General features: G+C 39.8%; 1 protein-coding gene across 3 annotated transcripts in view; it reads right to left on the bottom strand.

Moving 5' to 3' along the window:
* The window catches only part of LOC131067288 (WAT1-related protein At3g02690, chloroplastic), a 67,648-nt gene extending 41,887 nt beyond the window's left edge, over positions 1-25,761 (bottom strand). For 2 of the 3 annotated variants that reach the window (XR_009358430.1, XM_059207971.1), the window contains exons 1-2: positions 24,913-25,761; positions 24,279-24,326 (exon numbers count right to left, since the gene is read on the bottom strand). Coding sequence is in view for 2 of the 3 variants with exons in the window: in XM_059207971.1 (XP_059063954.1) it covers positions 24,279-24,326; positions 24,913-25,569 (705 nt within the window). In the remaining variant the exon portion in view is untranslated. The remainder of the gene's footprint in view (positions 1-24,278; positions 24,327-24,912) is intronic. The other variant, XM_058002241.2, reaches the window with a different exon arrangement.
* Between the last annotated feature and the right edge of the window lie 119 nt (positions 25,762-25,880).

The following is a 25,880-nucleotide window of genomic DNA, read 5'->3' as shown; positions in this document are numbered from 1 at the left end:
AGAAACATAGTAGTGTACATCTGATCTCGTTGCTTATCTGTGATGATGTTCTCCTCTTTGCAAAAGATAACCTTGACTCTCTCCTCCAACTCTTGGATGTCCATATCTGTCTCAATCTCGATCCGCCTACCAAGAATGGTACATAACACTTCAAACACCTTGTCTTGAATTGGATGAATGATACCTTCAATTTGACTGCATCTAGTGTTGATGTCTTCAAAAAGGACCTCTTTCATCTGGAGCAGAGCTGACCACTGTAGGAGATTATGGGTTCCTCCATCCATTATCTTTTCTTGTGCCAGAATCCGGCTTGGTGTTTGTCTTATCACTTGTAAGACAGGAATGATAACATCTCTAGTGTGAGTGAATGCAGCTACAGTTATCATTAGATTATGGATAATCTCAAGGACCTGGATAGCTCGATGAACTGTCTTCATCATTCTTGTTGCAAATTCAACAGCTACCGTGTGGGATTTATCAATCCAAGAGCTCATAAGTTGAACCAAACTCTTTACCCTTTCTGCCTCGCCTACTGATTCAAGAGGGAGTGCCTGTAAAGGGGATACTGCTGGATCCTGACATCTCAAGGATTGATTGAGATGACTAAAATAGCTTCTCCAAGCACTGACCTCTCTCTCAAGCTTCTTAGTTTTTTCCATTTCTTCTTTAAGTTTGTCTTTAAGTGCTTCAAATGAATCGGTTGCATCTTCCATTGCTTGTTCGGAGGTAAGTGGACCAAGCTCAAATGTTTCTAAGTCATACTCATCTGCAAGAATCTCACCCTCATATTTGTCCACTACTGGTGTAGCTACTTGCAATTTCCTGGATCCTGTCTCATCTCTAATTATCTTGGACATCCTTGTGGCTTTCTTCTTTTCCATTACCTCTTGAGAGTTTCCTATAAGGCTTTCCAAATCAAATACATCTTCTTCCTCTTCAATCACAACTACCCTTGTCAGTCTCTCTTTTAACCAATCCGGAATGGCAGATCTTGTTTCCTTTACTTGTATTTCTTTAAGCAGTGGTCTATCCTCTCGGAAAGGAGATGTCGCTTCATCACCATTCTTCTCTTCATGTAGCTCATTAGCATCAACTTGGGGAGATTGACTCGTCGACTGCTGAGGTGTCTGTCCCTTTTCTTGCTTGTCATTTTGTACCATTGATTCCATTCATCAATTTCATATACCATCTTCCCCTGATCTTCTCCTTGATTTGCCTTCTTTTCATGTCGAGAAGATGTTCTTGGTGGGTGATCAGGGTTTGTTTTCTGCTTCTTTCTGGAGGATTCCCTTTTCTCAGGTCTTTCTTTCCTCTTTGAGCCTTTGGAATGAGAAGTATTCTCACTCACGCTTGCTTCTCCTTCCTCTGGTCTTGCCTCCAAAGTGAAAGTCATTGATACATTCTGCTCTCTCAACTTCTGATGTTGTATATCCACCCATCTGCGAGTGCATGATAAAACGGGAGCCATCAAAGCTCTTAGGTCTAAAACCTCGGGCTCATTCCAATCTATTTTCACTTCCTTGTCCTCTTTCTCATAAGATGACTGGGGGTATCTACCATTATCTTGGGCTTGATCGGCTACTCTATAAACTTTGCATTTCCTGATGAGATCTAAGGGTAGCCGGGAATGCATCTTTCTCTTAACCTCCAAATCACCTGGGAGATTCATCCAAAAGTCCTCTACCTGAAACTCATGCTTGTACTTCCTGTCGACTGTCTCCTCCATCTAACCATGAGGATCAAAATTCTCCCACGAGGCAAAGAATGAGAATGAGTATAAAGATAATTCCTTCTCTGCATCTTCCGAGGCTTGAGTGTTAGGACACACCTCAACTAAATTCCCGAGTATGATGGGCATGGGAATTCCATTTCCATGCTTGTGTCTGGATGCCTTCGCATAAGCTGCCAACTGTCTAGTCACCTCAAGTAGTACTATCCTGTCTGTTGGGTATCTTGGCAACATGTAAGGTGGTGAAGGACACCCACGAACTCTGATGTATGTGAACTTTTGAAACTGGATGAACCAGGCGCCATACTTCTTCACAAGGTCCTGTGCATCCAGAGACAGACGATTGTGAATCCCACCTTGCAATATCCCGGTAATGTTCATCGTGAAGGTGTCATTGACTAACTTGTAGTCACTTCTAGGCGGATGATGCAGATGAACATAAGAATCACAAACCCTCGTTTCTCCGAGTCCTCTTCCGATCACTCCTCTGTGAGGTAGCCCTGCATACTCGAAACTCCTGATTAAGGCATATATAACATATGAGCTCATGTGGAATGATTTGGTGGGTCTTAGCCTTCTCAACTGCACGTCCAAACAATTGCTAATAATTCTGGCCCAATGAAGCATTCCTTTTCCTTGGACTATCATTTGAATGAAGACGAACATCCATTTTTCGAAGAAGAAGGCTTGAGGAGCCCTTGTAACTCGATTGATCAAAGTTATCAGATCCCTGTACTCCTCCTGGAAGTCGATCCTATGTGGTGTATTGGGAATCTTATTCAGGCGAGGCCGACTCTTGAGCAACCAATTCTTATTGATGAGATTCAGACAAGTCTCAGGATCACCTTCATAGATTGACCTGGCTCCTTCTAAGCTTTTGTAAATCATATCCTTATGGTCTGGAAGATGAAGAGCTTCACTTATAGCTTCCTCTGAAAGGTAAGCTAAGATGTTCCCGTCTTTGGTTACGATCGTCCTTGATTGTGAGTCATAGTGGCAGGCACACTCGATCATCAACTCATGACACTTGACTGCGGGAGGGAAACCTGCCTCCTTGATGATACCACTCTCGATTATCTTCCTTGCAATAGGTGATGGCTTGCCAATGTAGGGGACCTCTCGAAACTTCTTCACATGGAAGTTTCCCAAGTTGGTGTCTCCGATATTACTCCACTTGGACACGATCCTGGTCTCCAATTCGTCACTCTTCTAATCCTCTTTGATGAGAGCCTGACGACTTGTAGATCCTCCGGCCTTGGGAGTCGCCATTTGATGCCTACACAAAAATTTCAAAATTAATCCTTAAGCATTATATCTTAAAGTATAGAAATTAAGACTCTTCAAAGGGAAGATTCAAGATATTAATTAAGAAATTTCATGATAGATCTAGAATTCTTCTAGTTAATTAATCAACAAAAATAAGACTTAGACACTTTCCAAAAAATTGCTATGAAAACAAGTCTTGAATAAGGACATCAAGATGATTCCCCATACCTTCTCTTGAGCACTCAACTAAAAAAATCTTTGAAAATGATGAAAGAAGACTGGATTTTGATGGACAAGGTTTAGATTATAGTCCTCCCTTGGATGAATTACGCCTTCATTAGCCTTCAAAAGAGCTTCACCCTCTTTAGCCTCCACACTTAGCAAAATTTCGCCTCCAATCTGTTGTATTTCGCTCCTCAATTTCGCACTTTAGAAAGGATGAATGAATGATTTGAAACTTGAAGCAATACTCCCCTATTATATAGAGCGCTCACCCTCTTTCCTCCAAGGCCGACTTGGCTAAAAGGGGGAAAAAATAAATAAAAACTCCTTAAAAAAAGGTGGCCGACTTGCCTATAAAGGCAAAATAATGTCTTTGAGCGCTCATGTGTATTTTTTAATTTTAAAAATTAATTTTAGTGCCTCCAAGGTAAATTTTTTATTATTTCAAGGCCTAAAAATTAATTTATTAAATTAAAAATGCCTTTAATTAATGCGAATTTAATTTAATCCTCCCAAATGTTTCGAACTTAGCAATTTTGGTGATTTGGAGAATATCAACGTTTGATCAAGGCCTAATGAAGATTGCTGAATAATTTCACCCTGGACCCTCTGGAAGGGTCAGGAGCGATTTTTTCAATTTAGTCCTGGATATCTCATACCTTGACTCTAAAATCTCTTGGAGGGTGAATTCACATCCAATTAAAGTCTTGCATTTCAAATTTTGGTATTTCGCATGAGGAATTCAGGTGGAAATGTGGATTTCGCCCTGGGCCCTCTGGAAGGGTTAGGAGCGATTTTCTCATTCTAGGCTATAATCCACCTTAGCTTGATTGTTAAACTCTCCCAATGCAATCTCCAGGGTCCATTTCCTTGCATCACTGAGTTATTTCATCAAAATTTTGAAGGAAATAGTGCTTTTAGGGGAATTTCGCTCTGGACCCTCTAAAAGGGTCAGGAGCGAAATTCCTAATTGGACTCAAAATTTACATTTTTTCAAAGTTCGAGACCTCTTCAAGGTATCCCAAATAGGCCTTTTCATTGCATTCCAGACTTAGTTTTATTGAACTTAGGAGGAAAAGTGTGATTTTAGTGTTTTTCGCCCTGGACCCTTTGGAAGGGTCAGGAGCGATTTTTCCTCCTTAGGTTAATTCCTTCATCATCTTTCGTTGAATCCTTCACTCATTGTTAGGCAATGTTCATCTTTATCCATTCCACCCAAGTTTGTCTTGTTTGTGCAAGATATAATAGGGGTTTTCAAATTTTCGCCCTGGGCCCCCTGGAAGGGTCAGAAGCGATTTTTCTTCCCTGGCCTAGAATCATCAAGTTTTTGAAGCAAACCATTACTCATCATGGTCTTAAAGGTTATTTCAACCTTAGTGCATCCTTGCCTTAGCAAAACTTCAAAAGAAATAGGTTGATTTTATGATTTCCGCCCTGGGCCCTCTGGAAGGGTCAGGAGCAATTTTTGAGTTTTTGGGCACATCCCTTCATTCTTTTAACTTCAAATCACCTCTAAGGCATAAAATATTATGTCCTTCTCCCATTTAAGTTATGAATAGCAAGATTTTGTCTTGAATTTGCAAGAAAAGGGGAGAACTTGGAAATTTCGCTCTGGATCCTCTGGAAGGGTCAGGAGCAAATTTTGCAACTTTGAACAAAATCCTTCACTTTTCACCTTGAAACTTCCTGGCTAAGTAAGATTTCATCTTGTACTGTGCTATGAATAGGATTTCATGTCCAAGAAAAGCCAAAAAATGTGTCTATAAGGGTTTTCGCTCTGGACCCTCTGGAAGGGTCAGGAGCGAAATTGCCCTTCCTGGGCAAAACTCCTTCATTCTTTCATCTCCAAACAGGTCTGGGGGCTTCATCATGTTCATTTCACCTTTCATCATGCCTTTGATACTCCAATTCAACCAAGGTTACGCAAAAACGTCTCCCATAAAGATTTTCACCTTGGACCCTCTGCAAGGGTCAGGAGCGAATTTGCCTTGTCCAAAATTCATCATTTTGCATGCTTCCAAATCTTCAAATGTATCAAGTGACGTCCAATCTTCATTCCAAGAGACCCTGCACAAAAAGTTAGCCAAAATTAGTGACAAAATAAGCTCAAATAAAATTTTCGCCTTGGACCTTCTGGAAGGGTCAGGAGCGAAACTTATAATTCCAGGCTAAATTGCTCAATTTTTAAGTTTCAAACCATTTCACAAGGCAAGGTCAGATCATTTTCAAGGCCAGGAACCAGATTGCAAGTTTACTCAAGGCAAGAAATTGTGTTTAGAATGAAATTCGCCCTAGACCCTCTGGAAGGGTCAGGAGCGAAAATCCTACTTCAGGCATCATCTGGCTCTCCAAAATCGGTCAAATTCATCCTTAGGCAAGAACACATAAATCCATCCTCGAACATGTCAAAACTTAGTCAAAATTGTGAAGGAAATCGAGTCTACAAAGAATTTCGCTCTGGACCCTCTAGGAGGGTCAAGAGCGAATTTGACATTTTCAGGCCCTTGATTCATTTCATTCTTCACTTAACTTAACCAAATCAACTCCCTTTCTTCACTGACCATGCTTAGCTGACTCGGACTCAAAAACAAACAGGACCTTACCCAGAAAAACCTTCCTTCAATCTAGACCTGACCTAAGACCTATTCATCCTGCCCCTGACCTAACCAATTTGACTCTCCTGAAAGGCACGTTTCATTCTGGCAATCTTGAATCTTCAAGCAGACGATTAACGATCTTCCAAAATTTGACTAGACTTAGCTTGAAAGAAACCCAAAATGAGTTTCCAAGGTTTAGCCTTAGTCCAACCAGCTCAATCAGACCACCCACCCACTCAAAATCCTAAAAGCAGAGAGAAAAACAAAACCAAAAGCAAAAGAGGGGGTCCTGTTGTGACATTTTCACACATCGCCCCATTGCAAACGGGGACCCATGTTTTTTGCTTTTTAGGGTTTGTTTTCTAGGTCTTTTAGGGTTTTGTTAGCTGGCCTTTGCATTTTGAACGTTGCCCAGGGGGATCACATGGATAAGTAAGTCCGGCTTGAGTAAGGTCCTGATCCTGAAATTTGGCTAAGTCTGGAATGTCCTGATCCTGAATTTGACTAAGTCTGGAAACTGAAAAAACCTCCAAAAACTAGATTTTGCAATATAACTCCTGGAGGTCTGAAACCACTCTCAAACATCCTGAAAGTATATATGGAATATAACTTAAAGTTTTCTTATACTTAAATGTTATATTCCATAAAATTTATCCTGATAGAGAGTTCGAAAAGTCAAATTTCGCTCGTGTCCTTCTCCAAGGGTCCAGAGCGAAAAGCGCTCCTGTCCCTCTCCAAGGGACCAAGGCGAATCGCTCGTGTCCCTCACTGAAGGACCAGAGCGAAATTCTTCATAAGGTACGATCTGGGCAAAGATCAAGCAAGTTTTATGTTTTAAGGCAAGGAAGGAGGCGAGATGAACGCGTTTAAGACAAATTGAAGATTATGAAACGCCAACAAGGGACCAAAATGTCCTAGTTCGCTCCTGTCCCTCAGGAAGGGACCAGAGCGATTTTTGTTTTAGATGATTTTCTTGCCCAGTTTGGATGGATCCCAAGGCATAGATGAATGGAATGGAACATTGCGAATCCGTTGAATATAATTTTTGAAGGATATGAAGTCAAGTGAAGCCTACAAGAGCAAGATCGCTCCTGTCCCTCTCCAAGGGACCAGGGCGATGTAATGAGTATATTGCTTCTTATTCAAGTTCAAGACATTCCAAGACGGAGAACAAGGTGGCAAGGACATTTCAAGACATCTCCATCAAGCGCAAAGCATCAAAAATTGCCAAAGATGAAGGATTTGCACCAAGACATCTAATTCGCTCCTGTCCCTCAGGAAGGGACCAGAGCGATATTTCCATAAAGGCATAGATTTCAAAAGTTAAGCAAGTGTCAAGCGACCAAGGGGATCAAAAAGACTACGTTTTACACGATGAGGACAATTGCAAGTTGGAGAACGCAAGCATGAACCCAAAGACTTGAAGTTCGCTCCTGTCCCTCTCCAAGGGACCAGAGCGAAATTTGCATAAAGGCATAAATTTTGAAAGTTTATCACGCATCGAGAGATCAAGGGGAATCAAGAGACTTTGTTTTGAACAATAAAAGTAATTGCAAGTTGGCCGAAACAAGGACAAGCTCAAAATGTTGAAGTTCGCTCCTGTCCCTCAGGAAGGGACCAGAGCGATGTTTATTATATTAGCCAAATCCCTCAAAAATCACGTTAAGTCAAGGTTTTACGGGGTCATACAAGGTCTAAGATGTCTTTTGAAGATGATATACAAAGGTTTTTGACGTCAAAATGTTATCAATTGAGCCAAGGAGCCTATATCGCTCCTGTCCTTTGGACAAGGACCAAAGCGATTTCTATTAAAACACTCATGCTCCTTCAAAATCAAGACAATGCAAGGGTGGGCAAGATCGAGGACGCCATTTGAAAGATAATGAACGAGGAACAAAGGTTGAAAGGTAGCAAATTCTAGCTAGAACACATGGATCGCTCCTGTCCCTCTCCAAGGGACCAGGGCGATAATACATCCTAAGGCACTCATTCACACATGCAAGTCGACCTAGCTCGAAGGACTCAACGAACATGCCAAATCCAACGTAGAGATGAAGATTTTTGGACGTAAAAAATGCAAGGATCAAGACAAAGTTGATGGATCGCTCCTGTCCCTCAGTCAGGGACCAGGGCGATGAGGTACGTATTATTTCATTTTCAAAATTTGGCGTTCAAACAAGTTTTTTTGAATTTATTTTAAATGCTAAAATTCGATATGTTTTGAAAATTCAATTAAATGGCATTTAAATATTGCGCTTGATATTATTAATTATTTTTTGCCTTGTGAAAATCGAATTTGATTAAATTAATTTAGAACGATGGCATTTAATAATTAATAATTAATTAATAAAAAAAAAATCAAAGGGAGCGCTTGGTTTATAAAAGTCGGCCTTGTTATTTATCAAAAAATCGTTTAATTTGCTTTATTTTCACAAAGTCAGCCTAAGATCAATATGAAGGTAAGCGCCTATAAAGGGAAGGTGGTTTATTCATTTCAAATCATCATTTAACATCCTTCATTAGCATGCGATTTGGAGAATACAAAGGAGGTGCGAAATTGTCATTCAAGAGGAGGGCGCAGACATCATCAAAGGAGTGCGAGCTTAGTCTCAAGTTGGGCGAACTTGCCAAAGACCACGTCAAAGATATCCTCAAGGGTGATGAATTGATAAAGGGATTGTTCATTTAAAGAAGATCACGTTGAAGCCATCTAATTTTGATTTTGCCTAGGCAAATTCCTTGTTTTGCATTCTAGAGTTAGCTCTCAACTGAGGTATGGCGATATTTGTTTTATTGATTTTGAATTTTGATCATCATTGCCTTAATCTTAAATTTTGAAATTTTGAATTCATAGCTCAATAGTCGTTTTTAGGAAATGATTAATAAAGGACTTATCATTAAGTTTCCTAAAATTTGCTCTCTAATTTATGTTATGTATTGCAAAATCATGTTACTAATTTTGAAATGTTGTGTAGGCATCAAATGGAGATCTCATCAAGGAAAATCAAGCCGGATCAAGGACGGTCTTCGCCAGGACGATCAAGTAAGGACATGGGCAACCTCTTTCAATCCAACGTTCCAAGGCGAGGTACATCATCCTGCACATCAAGGACACATGGAGTTAGAACAAGGGCTCGTTGAAGAAGCAAAATAGTTCCAGATAAATTAATTAAAGCAAACTTCTCAACAACATCAAGTTGAATATCTACCAAGTTCCAAGTGTCAAATGAGGTGGCGTCCTAGTCATCATTTCTCCAATCAGTGAGGTCCACCTCAGCATGTCCAGATTCAATGTACTTAACTCATGGAAGGTGGCACAAACTCCGATGTACCTACCCCGGCTATCCATTGGTCGATTTTTCTAGAGAGGACATGTGTCCAAGCAATACAATTTTATCATTGGTCAAGCATTAAATGTTATGTAATGGTTGTAACAAACCCTAATTAGGGTTTTCATTGTAAAATCTTGGCCATTGATCTTGAATTGATCTAAGCCATCAAATTGTATTGTGGGTACTATATAAGCCCACGCATTTCATTTGTAAATTTTAATTTTAGCAATTGTTGGAGATAGTATGTAAATAGTTAGAATAGTTAGAGAATAGTTGGAAGTAATTAGAGTATAATAGGAGGACAAGGCAAGAAATTGTTGCCATTGATTGTAAACAAACTCCATTTTCATTGAAGTAATGGTGAAGTGTGTCGTTTCTTGCAATTTGCATGGTTTCTTGTTGAGTTTTCAATCTTAGATGGTAGATGATTAGATGAATGGAGGAAATGTGATTGATTGATGGTGGAATTCGTATATCCATACTACTAGCAGTTTGTTGATTGCAGACTCGCCTTGTGTAGTCAACTGGAATCATTTAGCTTAAGCTCAATTTCAATTTGTCGCTTCTTCATTGATATGCATCAACTTGGATGGTGTCTATGCCTGCGGTGATGATTTGAACATCATAAAGCTTCCCTTAGAAGATCGCACTAGTCTTGTGTAGATGTTCCATTGATGTCAAAACAAGATCTAGTTAGAGTTTCATCAAAAATCAAGTCATTGCTCCTACATTCTTAGTATTAGGATTAGATCCTCTCTCCCCCCTTCCCTTTTTCCTTTTTTTAATCTAAGTTAGTGAGAGCTTGTGTTCTAGCAAAGTAGATCGGAAATTCAATCACCAAATGTAAGTCCCCTTGTGATTCCAGCAAATCACATCATACCACGGCGAGCTTATCCACATGTAGAGACCCTACTAAAAGGAACCTTGGAGTCATCCTAACTGATCCTTTATGCGAATCTTCAGCAGTTAGAGACTTTTTCTCAAGAGAGGATAAGATACCCTTAGGTATTTTATTCTGTGTTAGGCTGTGTACAAAATACACGTCAACAGGTCCCCATTCTAATGGGGCGATGTGTGAAATGGTCACAACAGTCCCCTTGGTGAAGTTAGCCTTGATAGTGTGCTTTCCTTTACCCTTGGTTAAATTTGATGGCCTACTCAACAAAACAATGACATCTCTGGGCACATCTGCGGCTTGTCTACCCACCCAAGCCCCTATTTAACTTACCAAATGCATGATTTTGACCTAATGGCATGCATGGATCCTCCTATGACCTAGTAATCTGCCCATTTGATATTGATAAAGCCCTACAAACACATTTCTAATTGGATTTAGCCTACTCCTTCACATTTTGACTACTTGATCTCTCTTTTGCAAGATGTTGATGGCGGACTTGCTCTAAGATCATGATTCAATCACAATGATTTGGGCTGATGAAAAAGTTATTACACATTGGACTTATGGCACCTTTGGGATTCAAAATGAAATAGAAGGCATGGGCAGATTGTTCTATTCTCTATACACGGCTCTACACCCTCCTAATAACCCCTATGCTCCACCAAGTTTTAGGGACGGGAACAGTAGGGGACAGTAATACGTGTTTCTGGTGTGGGGGTATTTTTGGGCCATTTTTTAGGGGACAGTAGAGGACAGCTATTAAACTATAAAAAATTCCAAATAATCATATCAGAATGTTGTTGAAGCATTCATCATAGACACTGTAGAAGCTTAATACATAACATTAGACTTGAATTGAGATTTAACATGAACATTGACAAAGAAATTAACAAAATGCAAATGCTTTCATTGTCAATGTGCATATATATTATACAAGAATTATAACAAAATGCCCAGAGGCTCCAAGTTTCAACAATAAAATAACAACTTAGAAAATATGTGGCTGTCCTTAATCAGCAGATGCAATTGGTAAGTCTGTGTAAAAATCGGAGCTTGAGTTTGATTCACTACTACTCCAAAGGGCTGTCTTAGGCAATAGAACCCCAAGTCCTCAAGTCCCTGAGTCCTCAAAATGTTGTGGGGATGGAGAGGAGGATACCACGGCAGGGTACGGGTCCCCATGGAGCACAGAATAATTCATTTGCTCCTCCCTTATGGTCAACCTGCACATTGCAAGCTTATTTCAACAAGGTGAAAGTACTCTATATCATAGGCACAAGCCTCGGACTTGGCAAGCTGATTTTTGACTTGGACTCGACGCCCAAACTCGGCCGAGACTCAGCAAATTGAAAAACCCAAGAAATTCAAAGATTTTTAACGATTTTAAACTTCTTTCATGCATTTTTTAATAAACAAACATTAAAGACACAATAATCTCATCAAATAGAAGCACATACACAAGTTTACATTGATCACATAAGTATAAATGCAAATTTTAGGCTTGCGCTAAAGGAAATAAGCTAAACTAAATAACACATTAGAAATATAGATAGTGTCAAATGTCTACAAAATTCATTGAATATGAAATCCATGTCATCAAAAGTTCAAAACATATATCAAGTTCAACATAAAAGCTAGAGCCTAAAAGTCTAAGGCTCAAAGGAGCCAATATCAGTCGACCCCGCAACTATCCTACATGTGCGCCTAAGATAGGTCCTGGAACGTTCTGTAGCCATGATCTCTACCTGTGACTGAGGCTCAGGCTCAGGCTCAGGCTCAGGCTCAGTGGCATCCATATCCTCATCCACATCATCCTTGAGGAACAAAACATATTAACCCTTTTTCTCATTTAAAATAATGTCATTTTATTTTTTTTTAACTTATTATTTTCTGTCTGCGCAGCATAGTCTGACCCACGGGACTCAGCGAATCTGCCAAAACTCGGCCAGACTCGGCCGAGCCCGAGTCCAGAGGCCATGGACCTCGGCAAGGGCAACCTGCCTATGGACTCTACGAGTCTTCTAACACTGCTCTATAATGCAAGCCTGTTCAAGGACATTATTGTAACAAAAATGCAATTTCTCATTCATTAGGACAGATAGAATAGCATTGAAGGTAGAGGCTAGAGGTAGAGATAGACTGTGCAGAAATTTCACTCAACAAGGAGTAGATAGCAGAACAAAGGTTGAGAAAAAGGGGATGTTTTCTTCCTTTGGGCATTCACATGGTTGGGCTGAGAAAAAGGGATATTTTCTTCCTGTCCTTTCCCTTGATCTTTTTTCTTTTCTTATGAACTGATTAGTGTAGGATTTAGATTAATTTTTCCCTCGAATTGAGCTTCCCAAATTATGCATCCAACTGAACTTAAAACATTACCAGTTCCCTTGTTATAACAGCATCTCATAAGCAATTGAGTGACTCTTGCAAAGCCATGACCTGGCAGCTGGAAGACCTTAGGGTGATTACAAAATCTCTTTTCAATAGAGGAATGATACCATTGATTTCTAAATGTTGGATGCATGCCGTTTTGCAACCCAACAATTCTAACACTAGGAAGGCAGTCTACAATTTTGGAGTGCAAATACCCTTGGGCATGTGTCATGACCCCTGATCCAACATAGGAGGAACAGAAAACCAAGCAATGAAATTGTCTTAACCGCATAAGTCTTCACCACTTCATTAATCCTGAAGCATGCAACCATCGTAATCTCCAGGCTCAGGAATGACTGCAGACACAATATAATCATAAGATTTCTACATGTTTTCTACTCCCTTAGAGACATGTGATCTTCTCTAAGACACGTTTAGGAATTAGTTATGATGGTAAACAATATTTTAAGAAGCAGTTAGTCATGAAGAGGCAAGAGAATCAATAAAAAGCCACTTCTCTTCCCAAAGGTTACCACCATAAGAAAGGTCACCACTCGATGGAGGAATATAAAAGGACAACACCAAGCAGTCAAGGGGAGGCAGGGAATACCAACAGATCAAAGGGAAAGAGGATCGATCAGCAATCTAATACAATCTGTAAAATTAATCTATATAAAAACAGTAATCAGCAATATATATATGCATATATATAAATCTGATAGTTGGGCAAGAAGGAATAGAGTAAGAATTGGAAATAAGAAACCCAAGCATCAAGGTATTAATAAATTAAGCAGAGATAAGAAGAATAAAAAAGAATTATAAGATCTGACTAAAGTTCATAAAGGGCAGAAGTTCTGATCCAATACAGAGGAGATATGATGAAATAATTCATCAAGCATCGCATCACACTTAAGAATCATCAATCATCGAATCATCATCAGGAATCATTCAAGCAGTTCGAACAGAAAGAAGAACCATTCCTCCATACGATAGAGGACAGCAATCAAGGAAGAAATAACTCCAGTCAAGGATCCAATCACAGCAGAACACTGGGTATTTCAGACCATTATTCTGTGGTATCCATAACATACCTGCCCAAATCAATCATGGTATACAAATTTACATTTTGCTTACACATAATGAATGATGTTTAAGCGTATGTTCATGTTTGATTGCCATATATATATATATATATATATATATATATATATATATATATATATATATATATATATATATATATATATATATATATATAGAGAGAGAGAGAGAGAGAGAGAGAGAGAGAGAGAGAGAGAGAGAGACATACATATACACACACACATATATATACTCTTGGGCTTAGTGTAGAAATGACTTTGGGCTGACCCATCATGCCACTTCCTCCAAACCCTGATATGCTTGTATAATATTATTGATGGTATATGAATATATTATGATTTTGTCTAACCCTAATGACTGAATATATATATATATATGTGTGTGTGTGTGTGTGTGTGTTGCTTATGTAATGATTGCAGGATTCAAATCCAGGATTGCATTATTAAAAAGATATTTACTTGGTAAGATGTAACCCTAACCCTAATTTGTTGCAATTGTGAATTTAGGGAAAATTCTAGGGCAAATTAGGGAAGGGACATTACAGTGTGGCAGTTTGCGTAGTTTACCCCAATCAAGCTAGGGGCTGTTCCATTCTCAACAGGTTATCCCTTTGCTTTTGAAGAAGAGTTCCTTGGAGTACATGATGCTTATATCAATTCAAAACGATTTTTACCCTTTAAAAATTGTATTTTTTCAGTCGTGTCGACCAGCAAAAGAATTGTTGAAAATCAAGTTTTTTTAGCATTTAAATCATTATTGTGGGCAAAATATAAGGCAATCCAGAAAAGGGGCATTACACAGGTAGACATACCTCTAATTTGAAGGATACAACATACATCTAACTTTTTTTCTCAAGCATGGACCCATCAACATCAACAAGCAATCAGTCTATTCAAATCCATACATTGTAATGTTCAGTTGCATCCAAATGGAGCCACCGGAGGTCCTATGATCTATTTGTTTCAAAGCTAACAGCAATGGAAACCATTACTTTTCTGGAAAGGGTGCATAATCTAAGGTCACATAGCTTTCAGCCAGGTTCATAACAACCTCACTCACCCCCCTCCCCCACCCCTCCTGTAGTATCCCTTGCTTATGTATGGAAGAATTGATGATTTTGATTCAAGGAATATTGTCCAACAAGTTACATACAATCTACAACTAAGCACTTTACTGATTTGCAAAGTATATAGGAAACATATATCAATTTAACTACCAAGGGAACAACTCAATTTTTCATCAATACTAGAATTGACATTATGTCAAATAGATGTCATACATGCTTCAGAAATATGGGAGTTTGAAGTATACAACTGTTGCAATTAATTTCTGATCACTATTTCAGACTTTCTAAGATAGACAATGACATTCATTGATACATGAACAAAGATGTAAGTTTGCAACTGATCTCTAAATCGAACCCTGACAAGATAGCATTCCAATTAAGCACACCTGAATTGGCTGAGTACCAATTCCGAAGAGCAACCCTTCAGAGGATCTTTCACCCCCTCAGTTATGCAATCACTTGGGAGGTATCGTTCCCAATGATTCAGCTGAATACTTGTAGACCTTCAAGCTCCACAAACGCTCAAGTAGATGCACTAGAGAAAAATAAACTTGGATCCAAATGAGAGACCCATGGGGTCTATTTATACACATAATAGAATCTTCTAGAAGCCTCTTAGTCTTTCTAGAAGTATCCATAACTTTCTAGAAGTAGATTCTAGAAGCCTCTTAGTCTTTCTAGAAGTATCCATAATAGAATCTTCTAGAAGCCTCTTAGTCTTTCTAGAAGTATCCATAATAGAATCTTCTAGAAGCCTCATTGCACTTTTTTAGATAAAAAGTTACTTCATAAAATAAAAAGTGCACCTCAATATAACATCTTGGCCCCAAATAATAAAATATAATGTCTCCAAGAGCATAATGAGCCATCCATTCACCAAATAAACGCCAAAATGACTCTCTCACCACAACCATCTGCCTACGAGAGTCTGGAATAGGCAAATCCACGTAAAGTGTCATGTCATACTAAAGAGGGGACATGACAGTCCGCCCCTCCTGAAATTGCTTGGCCTCAAGCAATCTCAATGCAGGATGCTGCAGAATGGCTTCACCCTCCCAAGTAGCATCCTCAACAGGTAGATCCTTCCACTTAATCAGGTACTCTCTGATCACTCGCCTGCGAAGCTGCTTCTCTCTGCTATCCAAGATGGATTCTGGAACCAAGATCAACTTCCCCTCATCATCCAAGGGAGGTAATATTGCAGAAGGCACCACACTCTGACCCAACGCCTTCTTGAGGCATGACACATGGAATACATTATGCACTTTGCTATTTGTGGGAAGCTCCAACTCATAAGCCACCTCACCAACCTTCCTGATAATCCTAAATGGTCCATAGTAACGTGGCTTGAGTTTCTCTGCACCACTCTTCTTGAGAGTGGACTGCCTGTATGGCTGCAACATGAGGTAAACCATATCATTCACCTCAAAACTGCGCTCAGTCCTCTTCTGGTCTGCATATTGTTTCTGCTGGTTCTGAGCTCTAGCAATATTGTCTCTGAGAGTCGCAACTATGTCCTTACTCTCCTGTAGTAACTCACCTGCACTAGGTACTCGACTGTCACCCAACACTAAATCCAAAAAACTGGGTGCCTCATAACCGTAAAGTGCCCTGAAGGGTGTCATCTGTATGGTCATGTGGTATGTAGTGTTGTAGCAATACTTACAGAGATATATCAATCTGATCCAAGCTCGCTGCTGAGCTGCCACATAATTCCTCAAATACCCTTCCACCCATTTGTTCACAATCTCCGTTTGACCATCGGTCTGTGGGTGATAACTGGTGCTAGGTGTAAGCTCAGTGCCACACAACCGGAATACCTCCCGCCAGAAGTGACTCATGAAGCGGCTATCCCTGTCACTCACAATGTTCTGAGGCAAACCGTGTAATCTGAAAACCTCCCTGAAGAAGACCTCTGCCACCTGAGCTGCTGAGTACGTAGTAGTGATAGGGAAGAAGTGAGCATATATTGTCAGCCTATCCACCACCACATAGATACAATCACGCCCCTGGACCTTGGGCAAGCCCGTGATAAAATCCATGGAGATGCACTCCCACTTCCTGTCAGGAATAGGAAGTGGCTGTAGGAGCCCTGCTGGATAAGTGTGCTCTTGTTTGTTCTGCTGGCAAACAAGACACTCACGCACATACTGCAAAACATCAGCCTTAAGCCCCTTCCAAGTGAACCGCTCCCGAACTAACCTGTAAGTCTTGAAATACCCGGGATGGCCTGCTGTAGGTGAATCATGGAGTGCTCTCAAAATCAACCGCTTCACTTTCGATTCTAGGACTAAGTAAATTCTGTTCTTGTAAATGATCAAATCATCTACAAGAGTGTCAATTGCTGTCCCCTCCACTATATCAGAGGCCCATGTGTCTTTGGCATATTCTGCTACAATCAAGTGTCGCCAATCCTCTGATATCTGAATCATAGAAGTGAGGTGTGGCCTACGAGATAAAGCATCTGCAACAACATTCTGTGTCCCCTTAACATATGTGATATCAAAATCATAGGCCTGTAACTTACTCACCCACTTCTGTTGACGATCATTCAGGTCCCGCTGTCCCAAAAAGTGCCTCAAACTGTTATGATCAGTTTTAATACAAAATTTGCTGCCCACAAGATACTGTCTGAATTTGGCCAAGGCATGCATGATTGCCAACATCTCCTTATCATAAATGCTAAATGATCGCTCAGGCCCCCTAAGTTTCCTGCTCTCATAAGCAATAGGGTGCTTGTCCTGCATGAGTACAGCACCAACTCCCTCTCCCGATGCATCACATTGAAGCTCAAATGGCTTCGTAAAATCAGGCAGTGCTAGAACTGGGCATGTAGTCATTATCTCCTTGAATCTCAAGAAACAATCCTGTGCCTCCGGAGTCCACACAAATGCCCCTTTCTTCAACAAAGCCGTCATGGGTGCTGCGTGCCGTGAGTAGCCATTGACGAATCTGCGATAAAAACCACATAGACCAAGGAACCCCCTCAACTGTGTAAGGTTCTCTGGTGGAGGCCAATTAACAATAGCGCGGATCTTTTCAGGATCCATCCGCACTCCATCCGCACTAATGATGTGTCCTAAGTATAGAAGCTCAGTCATGCCTAAATCACACTTGGACTCCTTAGCATACAAGGACTCCTTCTGCAATATGCTCAATACCATCTCCAGATGCTCAAGATGTTCCTGCCATGATCTGCTGTATACCAAAATGTCATCAAAGAACACCAGTACAAATTTCCTTAGTTGATGGTGAAAAACCTTGTTCATCGTGGACTGGAAAGTGGCAGGTGCATTAGTCAAACCAAAAGGCATGACTACAAACTCAAAATGTCCACAGTGACATCTGAAAGCAGTTTTCTCAATGTCCTGCTCTCTCACTCTGATCTGATGATATCCTGATCTCAAATCAATCTTTGAGAAATAACAAGCCCCATGCAATTCATCTATCAACTCATCAATGCGTGGGATAGGATATCTGTTCTTAATGGTTCTCTTGTTTAACACCCTGTAATCAATACACATCTGAAGAGTACCATCCTTCTTTTTAACCAAAACAACAGAAGATGCAAAAGGTGACTTACTGGGTCGGATGTGTCCCATTGCTAGCAACTCCTTGATGGTCGTCTCGATCTCATCCTTGAGTCGCTTTGGGTGCCGGTATGGTGTGATCATGACAGGCTTAGCGCCTTCCTCCAGCTCGATAATGTGCTCAATGCCTCTGTCTGGTGGCCTGCCTGGTGGAATCTCGCTGAATACCTTCTCATACTTGATTCTCAATTTCTGAATATCCGGATGATATTCAGTCTTATGTTGCCCCTCCTGGGGAGGCATCAAGGTGCATATTGCCGCCCACTCTATATCATCATGCCTGGCTAATCTCTCCATCCGCCTAAATGAGATAGTCCTGATATCACCATTACGGATAGCCTTCAGCACGTGAGTCCTGCCATCCACCTCGAATCGTATCTCCATATCCTTCAGTCTCAGGGTAACCTCCTCCAAAGAATGTAGCCATTGCATCCCAAGTACTATGTCCATGTCACCCATGTTGACCATATGGTAATCCGCCTTGAACTCATAGTTGTTCAGGCGTAGGGGTAGATCACACACCATCCTGTCACATCGAAGTGTATATCCATCAGCCACCTTAACTCTCAATCCCTCAAACTCCTCAGTGATGAGTCCACGTCTCTCCACAAAGCGTGCATCAATAAAATTATGCGTGGCACCTGTATCTAATAGTGTAATAACCTTCTGTCCAGCCAAGACACCTCTAAGTCTGAAAGATCCCTCTCTCTGAATACTAGATAGACGTGCCTCTGGTTCCTCCTTCTGTTCAGCATTATCTACCTCCTGTTCCTGCTCTGCATCATCAGGATCATGGTATTCTGAGCTATCTGAGTCTGAGCCCTCGTAATAAGCCCACATCACCCTGTTGGCCTTTCCCTTAGGCCTCATAGGACAGTCATGTCCAAACTCATAGGGACCCTTGCAAAAGAAGCATAACTTCTTCTTACGCAAGTCATTAAGTGTCTCCCTATCCAGAGGTGCAGCTGACTTGCCCTTTGTGTCATCAACCTTTTCCTTACCTTTGTTGAATCCCCCTCTATTATCTCTGAATGATGAAGAGCCCTTCGAACCAAACCTATTTGCTGGCGCTGCAAGTTCCATGCTACGAGCTTTCTTCATGGCTTCCTGTAATGTGAGAGGATCAAAGGCCTTAACCCACCCCTTGAGTGGTTCAGTCAACCCTTCTGTAAATAAAATGACTAGCCTCCGCTCTGAAATATCAGGTACCATTACTGCAAGCTTTTGGAAGTCATTAATAAACTGCTCTAAACCTCCTGTCTGTCTGAGCTGCGCTAATTCCCGGAAATATACCTCAGGATCCTTCTTATCAAACCTTTCTATCAGCTTATCCACGAACTCCTGGTAAGTGGTTACCTGATTGTGCTGCAACGTGATCATGTCGTGCATCCACCAATCATGAGCTGCCCCGTCCAGGTGTAAAGTGGCATACTTGAGTGCTTCGAATTCTGTCATAGTCTTCAAAGATAAAAAGGTATCCACTTTATGAATCCATGCCCGAGCAGTCATTTTCCCCACTTCCATCAAATGTGGGTAATGTCAACTTGTTAGTGACCTGTTGCGATTCACTCTGTTTTTCCACCTGTTTCTGTCTGTTAGCCCTATAATTCAGATACCTGTCAAAAGTCCACCCATTCTGTACATATCCTGGTAAATCTTCCCACTCTTGCCTTGCCAGTCTGAGCTCATCTCTAATATCTCTTTCCAAATCATTAGGTGTGGGTGGTGGTGTTTCCGGACGGAATGTAGGACGTGTGGGTCTATTTGTTGTGGTAGACCGTGTTCCCTGTTCGTGTTGTGATCCTGCTATGCTCCTGTCATCACGGTCATCATTATGGTCATTTCTCCTATTCTCCCTAACCAAATGGCGCATCAAAGCTTCAATGTTCTGTAGGGTTCTATCCTGGGTTGTGGCCATTTGTTCCAAACGTTGCATAATCTCATCATCCCTCCTGTTTCTAGGTGGGCTTTGTGATTGCCTATCACCCATGTCCTTACCTGGTGTAAATAGAGCCCTGCTACCTCTGTTGTAAACTTGATTGTACGGTGACCGCATAAACCCTATCAGGCTGGCAGGAAACCGCTCTGATACCACTGTAGTATCCCTTGCTTATGTATGGAAGAATTGATGATTTTGATTCAAGGAATATTGTCCAACAAGTTACATACAATCTACAACTAAGCACTTTACTGATTTGCAAAGTATATAGGAAACATATATCAATTTAACTACCAAGGGAACAACTCAATTTTTCATCAATACTAGAATTGACATTATGTCAAATAGATGTCATACATGCTTCAGAAATATGGGAGTTTGAAGTATACAACTGTTGCAATTAATTTCTGATCACTATTTCAGACTTTCTAAGATAGACAATGACATTCATTGATACATGAACAAAGATGTAAGTTTGCAACTGATCTCTAAATCGAACCCTGACAAGATAGCATTCCAATTAAGCACACCTGAATTGGCTGAGTACCAATTCCGAAGAGCAACCCTTCAGAGGATCTTTCACCCCCTCAGTTATGCAATCACTTGGGAGGTATCGTTCCCAATGATTCAGCTGAATACTTGTAGACCTTCAAGCTCCACAAATGCTCAAGTAGATGTACTAGAGAAAAATAAACTTGGATCCAAATGAGAGACCCATGGGGTCTATTTATACACATAATAGAATCTTCTAGAAGCCTCTTAGTCTTTCTAGAAGTATCCATAATAGAATCTTCTAGAAGCCTCATTGCACTTTTTTAGATAAAAAGTTACTTCATAAAATAAAAAGTGCACCTCAATATAACATCTTGGCCCCAAATAATAAAATATAATGTCTCCAAGAGCATAATGAGCCATCCATTCACCAAATAAAAGCCAAAATGACTCTCTCACCACAACCATCTGCCTACGAGAGTCTGGAATAGGCAAATCCACGTAAAGTGTCATGTCATACTAAAGAGGGGACATGACACCTCCCCACCCAAAAAAAGAAATTTTGCACCATTCACACCACAGGCAACCTTGTAATCTGCATATCACAGCATAAGAAGCCTTCTATCTGCACCTCCTGTGGAATGTACGATCGGTGCAAGCTCTTTCAGGTCAAGTACACACCTCCCCAAGACATGTTCGCACCTCTCAAGTACCTTCTTGTCAGGTCTGCACCTCTCAAAAAAGGAGTCATAACTCATGCAGCTGAATTTGTATCTTACCCAGCATTCAGAATCCATCTTTGTAACTTGTGTAGGGTTCCCATACTACAAGCCTCTTGTAATCAGTTGTAATATATAATCATCACCATCATCCAAACATTTTTCATTTGAGAGAGCTAGTTGTCAGCTATAAAAAATTCTGTCATCTAGGTGAGTTCTTCGAATCTGAGCAAACCCAAACAAGGCTACATGAGTTTGTGTCAAGTCTGAATCTCATAATGCCGGTACTTATAGATAGTTTCTAGATATCATTTTTGGGTAACCATTATGTGCTTATTGTGTCTGTGGTGAGTTTTTTCCAAGTTTTTTGCTGAGATCAAATCCAAGTCAATAAAAAGCTTGCTAAACTGTGCCGAGTCCAAGTATGACAATACTGCAGAGGGTAAACATGGAAAATGTAGAGTTTTCTTGAAAATTAAAAGAGGGAAAGATGCTGGTTAAGGAAAAACAAAGAGCCAATACAAAAGGAAATATAGATTTTCAAACAGATTCAAAAGTGACTCCAAATCAGGAATTTAAGCACACTGGTGAAAGCACAAGCTTTGTTAGAGAAGCAGTTAAGAAAATGTTCTAAATTCCATATACAACTTCAATAAGTTGTTAATCAATGGTCTGCTTTCTTCCCCACTAAAGAAGCTACCTCAATTTGTTTAAATAGGTAAGTGAATTGAAGACAACAATACAACTAAGCTATCAATGAGTTGTTAGAGCAATATGGTAATGGAACTATGTTTTTGGAAGACTTCTAAATCAAGAATATAGACCAGATTGTGCAATGATCGGATTTTAGGTGCAACATGTGCAGGTAAGAGTTTTTCTTTCTCCTTGTTGTATCATTAACAAGTCTAGTGCCAAAACAGCACCACACATCTGGCCTGTACAGCAAAAAGTTCACATGAAAATTTAAGAAAGCTATGGCAAAAGTTTAATTAATGCAAACAATCAAGTAAATTTCTAATTCATATTAGGAACTTGTGTTACAGCATTCCCTTTTGCATACATCATACATGATTTCTTCCCATTTTTATTCTATTTTCTTTGATGATTTGTTTGGATCTGTACTTTGATTGATAGATATAGGTGTTATATGAGGTGCCACAAAACAATACTTCGAGATCAGAGCACATCCACTTACACTGCATAGACTACTCATTAATAACTAACATCAGATGTAAATCAGAAAGTTAAATACAATGTTTCCCTTTTATCATATGTACTGAATAACATAAAATCTCATATTATGTGTAGGATGGAGTTACGAGAAATGCAAAAAAGAGCCATTCATATAGACTTTCAAAATCACCTAAAGTACAACAAATCAAAATAAAAACCACAAAGCATTTAACTTCATTAAACTGAGACTGAACCGTGATGTGGTTGCATTCCCCAAACCTAGTCCCATTTCCCTGTACGCAAAGTTGCTCCAAAGTTCAAGTAAAGTTATAGAGATGGAATCAGAAGCAAACACTACAACTAAGATCCACCCCAAGGTGCCTCTCATTAAATAAATTCACAAACTAGAGCACACAGATTATCCAAGAGGAGAATATTTCCAGATGAGAAAATAAAATAAAAAATTATTCTCCCAGTAGACGAAGTTAAATTTCATCAACTAAATTGCTTGCATTCCATCAGCATGTCAATCTTAACTACCAGGCCGTAACTTCTTAGGCTCATCTATCAATCCAACAGATAAAAAAAAGGTAAAACAAGCTCTTGCTAGGCACGTCATCAGGAAAGACTACTGCATCCAAATACATCCTCATAGTGATGGAGGAAAGTCTCAACCCAAAAATGGGAATGAAAATTAAATTGAGGCAAGGAAAAAATAAGAAAGCTGTGACTTTTGAAATGAGATCATTAGATCTAACACAGACATGATTTGTGTAGACCTATTTTGCACAAAACACAAAAACAGGCATTATTTCTGAAAGAAAAATGCATTTGGTGACATAAGTCCCTAGACCACTGCCCCTCCCCGTCGCTGAAAGTGGCTAATTTAAAGCTATAAAAAATAAATATTTTAGTTATATACGCCAATAGTAAGTAAAGAAGATAAAAAATACATGAAAAACACAGTTTTGTATTTTATCCCTTAATAGAAGTGCAATGCTTAACTCAAATTATAATTTCAATAAATAAGGCCTAAACATTTTTAGTAGGTGATGTTTTTGCAATATGTGAAATTATGTTATGTTTTTTCTTTATCAGATTCAACTGCTTATATTAAATCAGGCAAAAACTTGAAAACAGACACTCATAAAGGCAATCTTCTAAACAAGTAGTTATTGATTGGTAGGTCTGTAAACTAGTCTCAAACCCATAACTAGCTTCTCACACGAGGAATATGATGTGATCCTTAAAAAAATTCACCTGAATATAGAAGACCAACACCTAAGTCGCACAAGCAATCTCCAAAGTATCAATGAGAAAGGAAGACTCAACTGAGTCAAACAAAGACTCTAGAGCATTGTACATGCCTTGTGCTTTATTAAGTATCTACGTGAAGCTTTTGTGAGATGAATAAGACCAAACTATAAGAATGGAGCATCTAAAGGCCATGGAAATCATTAGCAAATGAATATATTTCTAACCAACAATTAAAAATTACAAACTTTAGCATTCAATAAAAGGATTTTTGACATCCTAAAACCATGGAAACTTCCCCCAGAATTAAAGAAGCGCTGCTAATAGCATGATAAGATATATTGGCTGTCAGGTACTTGATGCAAAATAACTTCATCTAATGCACAGAAAAGTAAAGCATATAATTGAATTAGAAGTACTATTTCAAAAATCAGATTCATCCATTTAAGTGTAAGGATACCTTTTTGATGTGCCAAGCAAGTACTGAAAAAAGGGAACTCAAGGTAAACTCAAAATGTAAATTGACTTACACTTCCGAGCCCTGCACTAGTCCTCTTTAAACCTTCTGCCAAGAAGCCCTTCACAAGCATCAAAGTTAATCTGTCAGGTATCAATCCAATTCAAAATTCCAACATGTTAGCCTGGTAATGCTCAACATTCTTGCCCCTCAAACCACACAATACCCAAACGTTCAAGCTACCCAGATGTATGATATGTTATCTAAGAATTCTATCTTCTTAAAATGTTGGAGTTCAAGGGATTTATCGTGTAAAGGAAACTCTTTCACTAATCAAATTTTACAGGGAACACACTGTGATTAGTTATCTGGAGAGGATCACATCTCAATTTCTACCCTTTAATAGAGCCAATAGATGGACACCCTCCCTGGCGTCGCTTGTCCCTGGAGTCACCGAAGGTCAAGCGACGCCAGGGACTCAGGAACCACACCTAATAGCATAAGAAATTACCCCAGCCCAGCAGAAGGTGGAGTCGAATATCATCACCTCTGCATTCCAAGCAAGAGGATTTCCTTAATGGATTAGATGTCTTCCTCGGAGTCTTCAGAGGCAGTGACCTTAAGTTTCAATAGTAATACACCAATTGATTTTCTAATGCCAGACTGAAAGAGCCAAATGAAATTTAAAAACAAAATAAAGTGGCCACCTGAAAACATGCTGCGTCCACCAGACCAAAGAGTGCCACAGCCAACCATGACATGAAACCGGCAGGCTGTTTCTTCCCACTGTACTGTGCAAAACCGATCAAAAGAAGCCCAGACGGAATAAGCCTTACAGCAGCAACAAAAAAAGACCCTGTCTTCGGCAAAACCTCCTTCATGGCCACCATAGCAGTACCCCAGAAAAAGAAAGGAGATATTAATAAAAGTGTATCCAAAATCACATTCACCATCCCATCAAATTCTTGTTTCTCTGATTTCTCGATGCTAGATGACAAGGGTAGCAAGTTTTCACCCTTAAAATCATCATCATCCGTAACATTAGAAATAACGCATTCCACATCCAATCCAGTCCCAATACAATCCATATCTGCTGAAGATCCCATTTTTGGGTCTTCATTTTGTGTTACCATTGAGCTTGTGGGCGTCTCTGAACTGCTTCTCCTACGCTGAATTGTGAAGTTTTTTCCAATAACTGAATGCAGCGGAGACTTGTTTTGCTTGGGAAACTTTGCGAGAGTGAATCGTGTTGTCCTGTGATGCTTTTTCCCATTTGGGTATAATGAGGCCATTGGATAATTGGCGTGAAAAGAGCATGGCCAGCTTTGAGTTGAATGATTATTTATTAACATGCATTTCTCCATGGCTGAAATGCTCTTTCAATCCTTGGCTGCTCAGTGCAGAACCGAGAAGTTGATATTACAATTGTTTTAGATGAGTTTATGGATATTTCTTCGGGGATTCAACTCTCGTTCGGAAAAATGTTCATTGTTTAGTATCATATAGCGCATATGGCTGGGGTTTAATACCGCATTCAGACAGTTCTGTTTCCCAATCATGCAGGAGAATTATTTTATACATATAATGAGAACGTGATAAAACATTAGTGGTTGATACTGTCTGATAAGATTTTTAATTTTTTATTAATAAAAAATATTTAAATTATCTTTTATAA

This window comes from Cryptomeria japonica, chromosome 7 (genome assembly GCF_030272615.1).
Source record: "Cryptomeria japonica chromosome 7, Sugi_1.0, whole genome shotgun sequence".
Taxonomy (NCBI): domain Eukaryota; kingdom Viridiplantae; phylum Streptophyta; class Pinopsida; order Cupressales; family Cupressaceae; genus Cryptomeria; species Cryptomeria japonica.
The sequence above is the reverse complement of the archived record's forward strand: the minus strand, read 5'-3'. Positions and strand labels throughout refer to the sequence as shown.